Source organism: Falco peregrinus, chromosome 6 (genome assembly GCF_023634155.1).
Source record: "Falco peregrinus isolate bFalPer1 chromosome 6, bFalPer1.pri, whole genome shotgun sequence".
NCBI lineage: Eukaryota > Metazoa > Chordata > Aves > Falconiformes > Falconidae > Falco > Falco peregrinus.
This window is the reverse complement of record NC_073726.1, coordinates 24472423-24486383: the sequence shown is the minus strand read 5'-3', so window position 1 is coordinate 24486383 and position 13961 is coordinate 24472423. Positions and strand designations below refer to the sequence as shown.

Here is a 13961-nt window from a genome sequence, read left to right as displayed (position 1 = left end):
TCTTTTGGGTTGTGTGGGCAGGGCACAGCCTGCTCCTGCACAGCGGGGGAGTCTGTGTTCTGCATCTAATGGCAAACTTTATCTGCTCCTACTGTACTTATACATATGCCTTGGGTGTTACGCTCAGGCACAACAGAAGCGCTGATTTGTTTCCAGTTCTTTTTGCACTGGTTGTTGGTGCAGCTAATCTATGAATCTAAGCTATGAATCTAGATAACTTCACTTTCACCAGCTGAGAATTTGGCTTGATGCCTTTCTGCTATGAGAGACAGCATGCAGGAGTTTTCTGGAATGGAAAAATAAGAAATGCTGGAATTTTCCAAACATATTTCTCAGCTGGCTGCTCGACAGTTTTACTTCTGATCATCATGGAGACATTTAGAAGAATTAGGATTGGGGTAGAGAATGAAACTAAGATTTGAGTCTAGGCTTAAACCCTTAACAGTGGAAACTTTGGTGTACGGTAAAGCCAGCTGCCGTTTTGCCTATCTTGTCATCCCTTGACTTTCTATGAAATGGGAACAGGAAAATTCTCCTGTTCTAAAGCTAGAAGCACATGCAAAGACCATGTGAGGCTATACATCAAATGTGTGAATTTAAAATCCAAGGTAGGCCTAAGGAGGTTGTGGTTATGGTTCTCCTCATCTCCATTTTAAATTGTAGTCACGAACAGTACTGGAGTGAAAGCAGAGGTCAAACTTAGTCACAGGTGACCAGAAGAAATTAAAGTACATAAGATTTTCCGGTGGCTGCGCAGCGGAATGTTCGCAAAGTTACCAGTCCCAATTCACAACTTGGAGGATCATACCTGTTTTCCTGCTTGGGGGCCTATGGTATTTTGAGGACTGTAGTCTGAAACTTTCTGGCTGATCTCACCAAACTCATTTTAGATGCAAAGATCTGGGATGTGCTGAGCTAAGATGGGATCTGGAAATGATCTTTATTTCATGTGGCAGGACAGAATTACAGGAGATCGCTAGAGAATACTCATGGGAGCTTGCAAAAGACTTTTTGTTAACTCCTGGAATTCCCTGCCCCATGAAGAAATGCCAAAGAACCCAGTTATTATATTTACATGAGTAATGGCTACCTGCACGTAATGACTCACTCATGCTTTGGCAAAGCATTTTAAGTTAGTGGTAGCTGAAAAAGGACACCTTAGTAGTCATTAAGACACATTGCTAGGGAAAACCTAGCAGAAAAATGTGGTTGCTGCACACACAAATATGGTAGGCACCTGACCTTGCCATTGCAGGAAAGATCTCCTTGGTCTGGACCATGCCATGCCATGGTTGAAAAAGATCAGCTGTTTCAACATACGGAAAATTGGAGGAAGGAGACTTTCCAAGCAGGAAGAACTTGCAAGGCTTTTTTCCCTGTGGATTCGGCACTGCTTGGAGCAGTGCTGCTGGGTGCAGGTGGCACGGCCATGTCTTGGTCAGCCCAAACCAGAGCTCCACCACTACGAGAGCATGGGTGGCAGGCTGGACATGCTCTGTGCAGGTGTAGGCTATGGAGCACCCGGAAAATGTTCCCCATAGAGGTGCTCTCCCTTTGGTTGTGTGTGGGGAGGTTTTTCTGAGTGGCACTGAGCGAGCTGAATTCCCTAACCCGCTCCCACACACTCACCCAGTCTGCCATGTGAGAATGTGGTGGGGACTGCCCGGTGGCGTGGCTGCTAGTTCACTCGACGGCGTTGAACTCCTCTGGCTGTGAGGTAAGGCAGCTGAAAACCAAAGGGTGGAGAAAAAGAACCGGTGAGGTGAGGTGAGGGCGCGAGGGTTAGGGCGGTTCAGAAGCATCAGCTGGTCGGACCAGCAGAAACACGTCTGGCTGTGAGCAAACACAACCTGGGAGTCAGACCTCAGCCTGTTCCTGGACGGCTGTGCCCGCATGCGGCACAGGAGCAGCCAGCCTACTGCTGACACTGCTGCGTGTCACGGGCTGGATCCGTCCTCAGCTCTGCAGGAATGCTTTGTTTCAGCCCGGCCTCCAGCTGAATACAGCCACCCAGCCTCTCCCGAGCTGCCTGGGAAACAGCACCCTTCTCCTGGCGGCTGCGGGGCCTGCCTGCGCCGCTCCATGGGACCTGACCTGCAGGAGCCTAGCCTGGGTGGTGGGAGATGGGCTGTGTCCCTAGGAGCCAGTGCTGGCAGTGGTGAGAGTCTGGACCAGCACGCTGCTTCTTGTGCAAAGGAGGAAGACAGCTCTGAAGATTTCAAAAGCTACAGCTACCTTTCACTGTGCATTTGTAAAAAGGCTGAAGTCTGGCTTTGCTGACACTGTGCTGTGGGACCAGAGGACACATTCTCTTACTTCAGTGAAGGCAGAAGCAATCTGGACTAAAAATGTACCATTGGCAGTGGTCCTTGGAGGACTTTCCCTGGTGAAGGGTCTAGCTAAGAAATCCACCTGACCAATCTTTCCTCCGCCTCAAGTCCATATAGTGTTGACCCTCCAAATGTAATATGGGCCTAGAAGGATCCTCTTTGAAGGACAGCATGAAGTCCAGGAGACCTACTGGCTAGGGCTAATCAGCTAAAACGATGGATGTTTCTACTGGCATCCCCTTCCATGCTGTTAAATTCTTTAGCTGCTGCCAAATGACATCTGAAGAGAAAACCAAATTTTAATCTACTCCTTGGAGCTGACCTCCTGAGGTCAGTATCCTCCCTCAGCTGTAATTGGGAACTGAGTCTGAACGCAAAACCAATCTGTGCTGCCAACTGGCCATGACAAGCTGTGATTACTGAACACACTTACACTGTGCTGCCCAGATAGCACATTTAGATTCAAAGACCCAGCTGGGTGGGGGAACAGACTGACTGACAGCAGTTTTTAGGTGCTCTCCCCAACCCCAGCATTTTCCTTTTCAGATTACTTAACTGAACTTGTATGGTTTCCAAAACTAAGCAAGGCAAAGCTTTCCAGTGTTCAAGCATTTTCTGTTGCTGGGTGGAACGGAAATGCCCATTAATCAAAGTGGGGGAAGACAGATTTTTCATGTGGAGACACAGGATGGGTGCAGCAGCTACTTGATTGAGTCCTGGTCCACATCTGGGCCTCCTACGAGTGTTGGCATCGCGCATAAATCAACCTCTTCCCAGGCAGCTGTTGATGGCCCATGAGGAGCCTGGTGTCAAACTGCCGCTCTGACTCCATGCTGGAGTTGGCAGTGAGCACCGAGCCCCGCTGCTGCCAGCGTGGTGATCGCCACGGGCCGGCACCATGCCGGGCTGTCTGAAGGCCAACAGCCAGCACGGGTGGGCGACGCGCTGGTCTGCTCAGGGAGGCTGCGAGGGCTTAGGGCAAGCGAGATCGGAGCAATGGTGTCTCCCGCGCCAAGGCTGAGGCATGTGGAAGGGTGGCAACAGGCACAGTGCAAGCTCTGATAAACCAGCAAGCCCGTCCACGTGGGGCCAGACTCAGTTTTTTCAGCAAGTCCTTGATCTGTCCACACTGGCTTGTCCAGCAGTGACTGATGGCCAGTAAATATTTAACCTTGGATTGTTTCACAACATATAGTGGCCTCCTCAGTTTAATGGATTTAGGCTGTTTTCTTACCATTTAATATTAACAGCACAGAGGAGTGCAAAGCTCTGTACATGACAGAGAGGCATAATACCACACACTTAAGTGCTCTGAATTTCAGGGTATTATCAGCAGAGGTACTGGAGCTGCATGGGAAAACCATGCCCCAGCAGTGCAGAAAGATGTCATCGCCCAAACATTTTAGCAGGGGGTGGAGGGGCTGGGATCCTCCCCACTTAACCTTTCCCATGCTTTTGGTGTTTCAGTGAGGACATGCATTCTCCTAGTCTATGCCGAGTCCCCACTTGCTTCGTTGCTCCCCTCGCTGCAATTACTGAGTGACCCCCCCACGCTTTCTCCACGTTCAGCCCCTAGTGCCATCAACCAAAACCCAGCTGCATTGTGAGAAGAGACCTGGAAACAGCAGGTCCCTCCCTGTCTTGACCGCATCTTTGCAAAGTGATGATTTCCATGGAAAAAAATTCTCACCCAGTGAGTGTCTTGGACAAAGCTTGCCCCGCAGGGTTATGCCTACAGGCTTGGTGCGCAGCCTGTGAAGGCAAGATAACATGCTATGGTCTGGCATTGCTCTCCAGGTTGCGTGTAACGCCTGACACGAATCCAGGCTGCATGAAGCCCCCATCCCTGTCTGCCCCTCTGCCCAGGCCCAGCTCTCACCTGATGTCGCTTTACACATCTGAGGCATTCTCGTGACCCGGCTGTGTGCCACAAAGGTGCTTTGCGAAGATGTGCTGTACTGGGAGCTGCTGTCTGAGGAAGTGGAGCTTGTGTGCGAGAGGCGGCTGTGCTCCTTGTGGGAGGCCGTGGACCGCTGGTACCAGAGCCGCAGCTCATCTGACACGGCAGTCCTACCCGAGCCTTTCTCATGGCCCTCCCTGCCCAGAGATGGAGTCCTTATGATTTGGGAACGGGAGGGGGTGAGCCTGACGGAGTCCACTTCATCCCCATGCCAATTTTCCTTAAACATCCCCCCCGCTGTGTAGGAGTTGGAGGTTTTGAATTGTGCTTTCACACTGTAGTGTCCCTCCTGGTCGTTCTCCAGGCTCCGCACCACCACGGGTGTGGAGCTGCCCTCGATGTACAGGGGATATTCTTTGATCCTGTACTGGGAGGAGGGCTGGCTCTGGCTGTGCAGGTAGACGCGATGGTGTCCCGTCCCATTCCTCGCAGCCAGGTTGGGCATACTCCCTGAATTGGAAGAGACCAGGTTGCCCGCTGATTTGTGCCTTTGCCTCTGCCGCTCTCTGGCTTTCGATGGGGAATCCTCTGCCAGGGTGGAGTAGTTGGGGTTCATCTGAGCAGGGTAGTAGTGCTCAGAGCTGGAATGGCTGGTGCAGGAAGAGCAGTCGTCCATGGGGTCAGAGCCATTACTGCTACGAGTCCTTGGGGTGTAGAAATCCGGGCTCCCTGTCTCATTTTCCGAGCCGAGGAGCTTGCCTTGTGACTCTAAACTGGAGCTCCGGTGTCTAAAGTGCTGAGCTAAGCTGTGCAGTCTGGTAGGGCTGATGTCTACTGATCTGCAAGTACCAGGAAAAAAATCCAGGCTGGTAAGTCAACAGGACAAAGCACTCCCATCCCCTTGCACACAAGGCCAGCTCCAAAGCAAAGGAATCTGAGGGCATTGAAAACCTGTACCCCTCCAGCACGGCGAGGTGCTGCTGTCTGCAAAGCAACCAGCTTTGCAGCTGCAGGCTTTGGGGAGATTAGGTCCTGTTCCTGTTGCTCTCCAGTCTCCTTGGTGGTGGCATTCAGTCTGCAGCACCATGTGGGACAGAAACCCTTGCTCAACCAATTCTCCTGTGGCTTGCCACCCTGGGAAAGGCTCAGTCTGAAGGGCAAAACCTGGGGGGCCTCAAGCCCCAGCTTTGCTGGTGCAGTCCCAAGGCAGAGCTGCTGGATCAGCACCATCCCTGTGCTACCAGGGTCGCCTCTCTCCAGCTTTGCAGATCCCAAGATCTTAGCCTCAGTGGTGGTGAGATTCCCTTGCAAGTGGCCCACGAATGCCCTGCACGGGTACAATCCACCTAGTGTGAGACAGACAGACTGCCCATACTTAGCCCAGAATGCAGTGATTTCTCCGTGGGCCATTGAGAAAGTCGCCTCTGCCAAGCAGCTAGGTTTTACTGGGGCCCAGCCACGGGCAGCACGTGTAGGACTGTCAGGGCACGACAGCCCTTCAGGCAACTACCCTGAACTGCAGTTTACAGGGGGTCTATTCATTGCCAGGTCTGGGTGGTCCCTATTCACCCCAGCTGTCTGGAGAGCTTCAGCCATCCCTTCAAGGAGCAGAAACACCCTGCAACGAGTCACACACCCACATGATGGATGGCCAAGGCCAAGGCATGCAGCTCATGAATGAGCCATGGACTAAGCAATAGTTGTTTCAAACACCCAGATGGCCCCTACCCAATCAAGGCCACTTCTCAAGCCCTGTGCCAGGCTCATTTCTCACACAGCTTGGCTCCAGCGTTAACAAACATTGCACTCTTTTGAAAGGTACTCTCAGCCAAAAAGTTGTAACAAACTGAACCCAGGGCCTTAATGCCTTCTATCATCTCTGCCTGATGTGTTGGCATGACTCTTGATTTATGCAGAGCTAAATGATGGTAGCACTTCCCCTTAGGGCAGGATACCTAACAGCAGGCAGCTTTGTCTCAGCTCTGCTTCCTGCAGTGTCCATGGCGTTTGCCACAAGGGCAAAATAGCAGTGAAGCTGAAGTTTGTAGAAAAGCTGCAGAAAATTGGAGTCAAATGGCCAATGCACATCAAATCACCTCCTGTACACCCTTCAGCTCTTTCATCTGCCAATCCTGGGCTTATTCCACTGCTGCCTGGATCCTCAGGTGGAGTGCTTTATACAGGCTTTCTCTCCGCATAAGATCACACATTGTGCAAACATTTTATCTATGATAGAGAATTAACACTACCCAACATCTTATATCAGACAGGAAACAACGTGTTCTCTCCAGCTGGATCCATGGAGGAATTTTACTGCAGAATTTAGCCATAGCACTACATCCCTTTTAAAAATGGCATGGGGTTGGTAGCACCTATAAGCAGTCCCTGAGATGAAAGGTCCCAGAGGAAGAAAAGCTTAATTACTTTGAGGGAGAGATGAGGGGCAGGATCATATTTATCTGAAGTGATTTCAGGAAAGATTCCCTACTGGCAACGGTACATGAGCCTCTTATGTCAATAGGATTGGTTTGTGTCCTTTCCTGGATTGGGAATTAATTCATGACCTGGGGGAAGGGTAAAGCAAAGAATATTTATTTCAGGGGAAGCAGGATGAGACTGGAGCTGGGAAGACTTACCGCGTGGAGTGGACGTAGTGTGGACTGCGTACCCGTAGATCCGGTGTTGATGGCATGCTGGACTGGGAGTTCCAGTGCGGAAGGCTCCGGATGGGGCTGTTCTGCAGCGAGCTGCTCCCTCCTGCCTCAGCACAGCTCCCGGTGCTGGGGAACCGCTTGTGACTGCTGCAGAGCAAACACCCTGCTTCAGTTCCCGGGCAGGAATTTGGGGAAGGGGCTCCCACGCCTCTTTCCAGATCTCAGGCATGTGCCTGTGATCTTGCAGGGGTGAGCGGGAGCTGGGTCAGCTGCTGCTCTCAGCTGCGTCCCAGAACTTGTGCTTCTGTGGTAGCTGGAGGTCAAGGCCAAGCCCTGTCAAAGCCCTCAGATGATCCACCATCCTTCCTTTCTAAATGTTTTTTAAAATAACATTGAGATACCAAGCTGCAGTCATGCGGCTGCAGACTATTTTTAGGAGATGCCTATTGGCCAAAACACCTAAATGTCTCCATGTGGTAAGGGACGGCTTTGTAAATTTTGAAAGGGCTCACACCCATCCCTCTTGAGCAGAGGGTACCCCTGTGACGGAGCTTCAAGATAGCCGGCTCACCTGGAATGACTGTGTGAGGAGCGTTTCTTGACCTTCTCATAGGGTTCATCCAAGGATGACTCACTCCACATCTTGGGTTTGATGGGGGACTTGTCATAGTCATTGCGGTGGTAATGCATTTGGCGGAGGCCTTCCAGTGACTGTGGAGGAGGAGGCCTGTTGTGCAAGGGTGGCCGGGGAGGGAGTCCTTTGTGTGGGGACTGGAGAGGGGATATTGCGCTGGTGACCTGAGAATCCTCTGTGAAGAGAAGAAAGGAGAGAGGCAATGGCTGTGCGATGCCTCCAATGGCAGCACAACCCTGGGGGACCTCCATAGCCTGCTTCTTCACCCCGCTTCCCCTGGCTGTGTTCAGGATCAACCTGAAGACTTGACTTTCAGAAGTGCACTGGCTGACATTCCCATTTTGGAAGGGAATGGCCAGCAAGAGTATGTGATGCATTAAAACAACTGAAACCTTAGAAGAAAATCAGGGGCCATTCTGGGACTGTCTTTTGAAAGGATTCAGAGCAGTAACCATGGCAATACTGGCTGCTCCAGGCCTGATGTCTGACTACAAGGCAGAGTCATGGGAAACCAAGCATTTTTGCTGTTGGGATGTTCGAGTGGATTATACAGAACAGTTCCTCCATTTTGAGTGTCAATCAGGAGTTCACACATCCCCACCTGTTTCCTTCCTGCCCTCTAGAACATACTTAGCAGCCAACATACCATCCTCAAGAACAAGGGCATCCGAGAGGGAGCTGTCTTCACTGGCAATGTTTCCTTCTGAAGGGAAGAGAATATAAAGATGGTCAGATGGTCCCAAGAATCACAGTGACCAAGTGCTGAACTGCATCGTGATCTTCATCCACTGAGTCTTAACCTTAAGTAGTTACCCAGTCTTCATCTCCCTCCTCACACAGCCAAGAGGCAAGATTCCTATAAAGACTTAGCCCACTCTCAGTCTCGCAGGGCAGAGCTGCAGGCCAGGTCTCTCGCTAGCAGGCTGCCTTTCAAGGAGCTGCTAATTCTTTTCAATTAATGAGGATTAAGACTATGAGTCACAGCTGAGAGCTGAGATCCCCAGAGGATACAAAATGGCATGGTGCCATTGCTGAGATTTATATCCCTGGCCTTAAGGATTCTGGGTTTGATCTCTACCTTCTTAAAATGCTCATCCTGTTGCTAACTAAAGGCTCACACTAGGTACCAGTTTGGTGTAATTCTGGGAAACATTTTCTGAGCATCCTCTTTAGCAGCAGGATAAGCTCTCACGTCATTGGCGTGCACACATTTGAGCTGCCTCCCCCATCTCATGTCCTCGTGGTTGTCTGTTATCCCTGACTGCGGCGCAACTTGGTACCCAGGTCACAAATACAGCAGCTCTAATCTCAGTTCCTGCTACAAAGGCACAAAGAAAAGCTCTGCAAGTCAAAGGGAAAGGGCAAAATCAGCAAGGGAGAAAGAACCACAGCAGAAAGTTAATGGATTTCATGAAAAACCAATCAACAACTTAGTAAACCATAAAGTGCCCTGAGAATTACACCGGGGGAAAAAAAAAAAGAAAAAGAAAAAAAGCATTTGAACACAGCAATGACACTGCTACCACTTTGATTTTAAAGATGCCTTTCAGCTACAGAGCTCACCCCAATCTGCTAACATTAATTACATTTGTACAGCACCACTCCGGAGGAGATGTTAACAGAGTGATTTTATAGGTGAACAAAGGAAGCACAGTCTGCTTTCCTGACACGCTTACAATCTGCAGCGTGATGCTGCTTCTTGTGCTGTGAACCAGCACGTCTCTAATGCATGGAGCACAGGCCAGACACCCATCTGACAGCACACTGGTATGGGAAAGGGCAGCCTGACTGCCAGCACCCGTGGAGTCCTCCAGACAGCAGAGGGAAGAGGAGGGAGGGGAAATGTGTGCCTCAAGGAAAGAATTTTTCTCCCTACCCTCCACAGACCCTTCTGTGATGCTGTGGGTGCCAAGTCCTGCTTACCATCTATGATCAGGGAGGCTCTCTGGGTTGGCTTCTTTCCAGATTTGATGCGATACTCATTGATGGCATTTTCAATCTCCTGTAGTTTCTTCAGTGCGTTCAGGTAGGATGTCTTCCTCTGTTTCTTCAGCTTTTTGCTGACGTTTGGGTCACTCGCCAGGCGCCGGGCAGCCTCCGTGATCTGGGACTGAATGGCAAACTCCCTCTCCAGGCGCTCCAGCTCTGCCTCCTGGGGAAAGGCAAGTGGATTCTGGCTGCCACCAAACTCCTGGCCCAGCTATGGGGAAACTCCCACTGAACCTGGCCAGTGGCCTCCAACCAAGGCTCTCCACCAGCAAAGCATCCGTGATCACACTGCTCCCCTCATCTGATACCCATTTCACCTTCATCCACTCACACAGGTACCTGAGAGCACAGCTGGTGGAAGGCATGACCCACGCAAGAAGGACATGGGTGCTCCGGCCCTAACCCTGCTGTGCTGTTTTGACTTTTCATGCAGTTCAATATGGCCTATTTTGGTGGTGCTCTACTGCTAACACATTCATCCTTTTACACCCATCTATGGGTAACACCTGCCTCCCACCTGCTCCTTCTCCCTGTTTCCTGTCTCCATATTTGAGCCCCATTTGATATCAGTGCTAGGTATTGGTGCAAAGCTACAGATTTAACCTTCTGACAGGTTTGCTTGGCACCCACCAAACTCTTTGGGGTAGAAAAGCCAAAGATGTGCTAATTCCTCCCTGGTGTACGGCTGTCAAAATCCAGAGGAGAGTATAAACTGAAGTAATTATGGGCTGCTGCAACTGATTGCACCAGAAAATTGTCTCCTTGAGTTACAAGCCAGGAGGGTGATTTCAGAGTGAGCAGTGTGTAACAGCAAGCTTTCCATATGCCAAAAAGCCTCCAACATTAGCCCTTGCAGGGTCTCAGCAGAGTTTTTAAATGCCACCAGGTGTACCCTGGAAGCTACCTACCTATTTTCAGTTGTCCCCAAAGTCAAGGGACTTAGGCCAATTTATGCCAATGCAGAAGCTGATATAGAGCTTCCTGGTCTGCACTGGGACCAGGCTGTGACCTTCAAAGGTATTTGCTAATCTGCAACGGATCTGGCTACCTTCCCCAGCTTGACGGAGTTTTTAGTTAGTCTGCTAGAAAGGGGAACACAGTACATTGCAAATTAGGGAAAAATTGACAAGCTTTTTTACTTTTAGTGAATGGTGGGAGTTCAGATCACAGGCACTGACAGCCATATATTCATGATATCCCCTTAATGCAAATTCAAATCCTTTCTCTTCATTTAGCAGCAGCATAGGCTGCAAGAGCTGATGCTGTGGGATTTAATCAGACTGAAGTTGTTCTCTGAAGTTTTTATTCCAAGCTTCTGGCGTAAAAAAAAAAAATCCTTCGCTGTCAGTGGTGAGTCAGCATTGCCTTAAAACTGTAATTATCATTTCCCCCACTTTACTGAAGACTGACACCCCACCCCCCACCCCCATCTTTTTAACAGATCCCTTTTTGCTTTGAAGAGTTTATAAGCTCTATCAGGCCAAACTTATTAAAAGTGAATTTAACGCCATGGAGTTTTAAGGCCTGGAACCTGATTTGTTGTCTTCTAGTAAAATCCTTCCCAGAGTCAGGAACTATGGACCAGGTAGAGCTAATTACCAAGCAGTACAATAGGATCCTTCCCTGCAAGTCTTGCTCTGTCAAAGCTCTTTCTAAAGGTACAGTGAGTTTGATGTGAGCTGTCATTTCAGACCTTCACCAATTCAGTTCTAAATCATTCAGTATATCTTAGAAAAAAACATATTAAATTTCCTCCAGGCCATAATTGTCTATTTTCTTCCAGTGAGGCCCCTATAAATAAAGCCTCAGAAAATGAGGGCTATCATCTGTCTTCAGATGGCAGTGCCTTGCTTCAGATCCTTGTCACAGTTGGCAATATCAGTCCTGAATTTATGCGACTGAGAGAGTATTTCACCTTTTGTTTTAAAATGAGTCTCTAGTGCTTGCACTTGCTGAAAAGCCCATGAAAACCATCGCTGGCCTCTCTAAATGCTCTCAAACGGGTAGCCAAATAAACACAGCTCAACATCATTCTTTGAGAACAGAAATTCATGGTTTTCAGCACAGTCTTAAAGTTTGACAGATGAAAAGGGAGGTAGAGAAAAGCTGAGTCAGCATGTTTGGATTGCTGATGCCAAAAGGCAGAGTGCCTGCAATGGGGAGGAGCTGCTTTACCTTCACCCTCTCCCCACCTAACCTTGCCACTGGAGTAAGGAAATTCCTCACCCACTGGCCCCAAAAGCTGCCTTGTAGCAGTAATATCTGGGGAAGCTGGAGATCAGGTTATAATTGAGCAGCCAACAGACTGCAGGGGTTTTAGGAATAGCTCATCTAAGCCGTGCTTTCCCTTTGAAAAGCTTAATTAGATGTGCTAGTTCATGAATATTTGACTTCAGTGGAATTCCTCTCCCAGGCTCCATTGAGAACAAAACTAAAGAGCTCCAGCTGTTTATTTTTTTCAGCAGAAGGAAAATGCCAACAAAACGACAAACAGTTAATTCCCTGGCTGAACCAAGCCTTAAACCACAGAGTCACACCAGCTTCGTTCTCTCCTCTTACAAAACTAAAAGGAAACTCAAGACTGGAATATACACAAGTGTCTTGAGACAAATGCGTTTCTGCAGACAATAGCTTTTCTGTGAATCCGGTCCCGCCTTACAGCTGCTGCAGGCCTGTTTTCACAGCCACGGTTCAGGGCACTGACCCAGCACATTGTGGGAGCAAGAGAAGAGAACAAACACTCCCTGGCAAACTTAGAAAAACGTAATTCCAGCTCCCCATAGGTAGGCATGAAGGCTCTTTTGTTTAAGGACTGGGGAGCAAAATGCTTTCATCTTACTATTGCAGGGCAAAGATGGATAATTGTGATGCTTTTCTCCCTGGTGAAGGGAGATTTGAATTCGGATCGCTACCGAAGTGGAAAGCAAATGGCTGTTTGCAATAACAACACAGGGTAGCAGTGGGGCTCAGATGGCTCAAGGGGCTCCTGATGTGCTCCCCGCCTCACACAAGTCCCTGCACTTGGTCACCAGAGCGCCTGGGACTGTCATGGTCCAACTGGTCACCCAGGCTATTTCTGTTACCTCTAGCAAAGCCAGGGCTGAACCTTGAGCGTTTCACCTCACCTTCTGAGCCTGAATTAAGGCCACCAACTCTCTTGCTGCTTCCCCATACTGATGGACGTATATATATACATATATATATATGTATATATATATATAAAGGCACCAGTGACCAACTACAGTCATCTAAAGTAAAGATGACTGTAGGACTTGTGGTTCCTATGCGATGCATGGTGACGTCTTAGAGACCTGACATTGGGACACAGGGCTGGAAGGGAAGGGCACAGCCTCACCTCTCCCTTAGGCAGGATCTTCTGCTCATCCAGTTTAAAGGCAGTTCCTATTCTTCTCCTTACAATTGGCGGCTCCTCCCCAGGGTCTAGCGGGTATTCTCGTGGTAGCTTTCCTGTGAGCTCCTGTAAGCAGAAAATGCTGTTGGTGATCTGGGAAATCCTGCAGCAAAGTACAACGTTGCTCTTGAACTGTGACCATAAAATGACAGGCACACATTAACAACATATACCCAGTTCAGCCAGCTGATGAAGGCACAGGAGAGCACCCAGCCCTGTGAACTCCTCCCAGAACCTGACACTGAGGGTGGGGAACTTTTCTTCACAGATTTTTGTGGCCTGCCCAGGGTAGGTCTGTAGGTGGTGCCCATCCCTAGGGCGTTGGGGCCTGAGGTAAACAGACTGTAGCACACATGCTTTCATCTCTGCTGCAGGGTAAGCTGGAAAGAAGAGCCTCTATCTGCGTAGCTGCTTCTGAGAGGGGGTGAGCCGATCTGAGAGCCTTCATGCAGGATGCAGGTCTGCTGAGTCAGAAAGCCCCACTGGCAACAGCCGGGCAGGTTACGACCCGCACAGAAAGCCATTCCCACCTGATTCATGATGTGTCCGAGAGGAATGCAGTCAAAACGGTCACTAAAAGCAGTGCCTGGTACCTCATTTACCTGTCTGATAACACTTCATGTATCAGACCCCCTTCCAAGCCCCAGTGATGTCATGGGCAGCTTTGGAGCAATATTAGATAATGTTTTCTCAGACTGGTGAGGTTATTTGCAAAGATTTATTCAAAATCTGAAGTGAACTCCATAAGACTGAGGAATATCTGGAACATAGGAAGCAGTGAGGGCCACTGCTGATGTTAATGCTGTGGGGGTTTTCCCCTGGGCGACACAATACAGCCACACATCTCTGAATTGAAGGCATTCAAATGCCTACAGAAAAAGGCAGGAGCCTCACTAGGAGCACAACCCAACTCCTTATACTCAAAATCTCCCCACGAAGGACAAAAGGCTTTTGTGTTCCTTAGCATCAGCCTTGAGAGGATCCAGCTGGCAGAGTAAACTAAATCATCTGAATCCCAAAGAACAGCAGCTGACCTTAATGC

At 49.4% G+C, this 13961-nt stretch overlaps 1 protein-coding gene across 7 annotated transcripts in view; it reads right to left on the bottom strand.

The window, feature by feature from the left end:
* Window positions 1-13961, bottom strand: part of FRMD4A (FERM domain containing 4A) — a 387455-nt gene that overhangs the window by 5978 nt on the left and 367516 nt on the right. For all 7 annotated transcript variants that reach the window (XM_055807271.1, XM_055807272.1, XM_055807273.1 and 4 more), the window contains 7 exons: window positions 12863-12985; window positions 9442-9670; window positions 8165-8221; window positions 7456-7693; window positions 6867-7031; window positions 4210-5069; window positions 1630-1726 (listed from right to left, as the gene is read on the bottom strand). In XM_055807271.1, coding sequence (XP_055663246.1) covers window positions 1630-1726; window positions 4210-5069; window positions 6867-7031; window positions 7456-7693; window positions 8165-8221; window positions 9442-9670; window positions 12863-12985 — 1769 coding nt within the window. The remainder of the gene's footprint in view (window positions 1-1629; window positions 1727-4209; window positions 5070-6866; window positions 7032-7455; window positions 7694-8164; window positions 8222-9441; window positions 9671-12862; window positions 12986-13961) is intronic.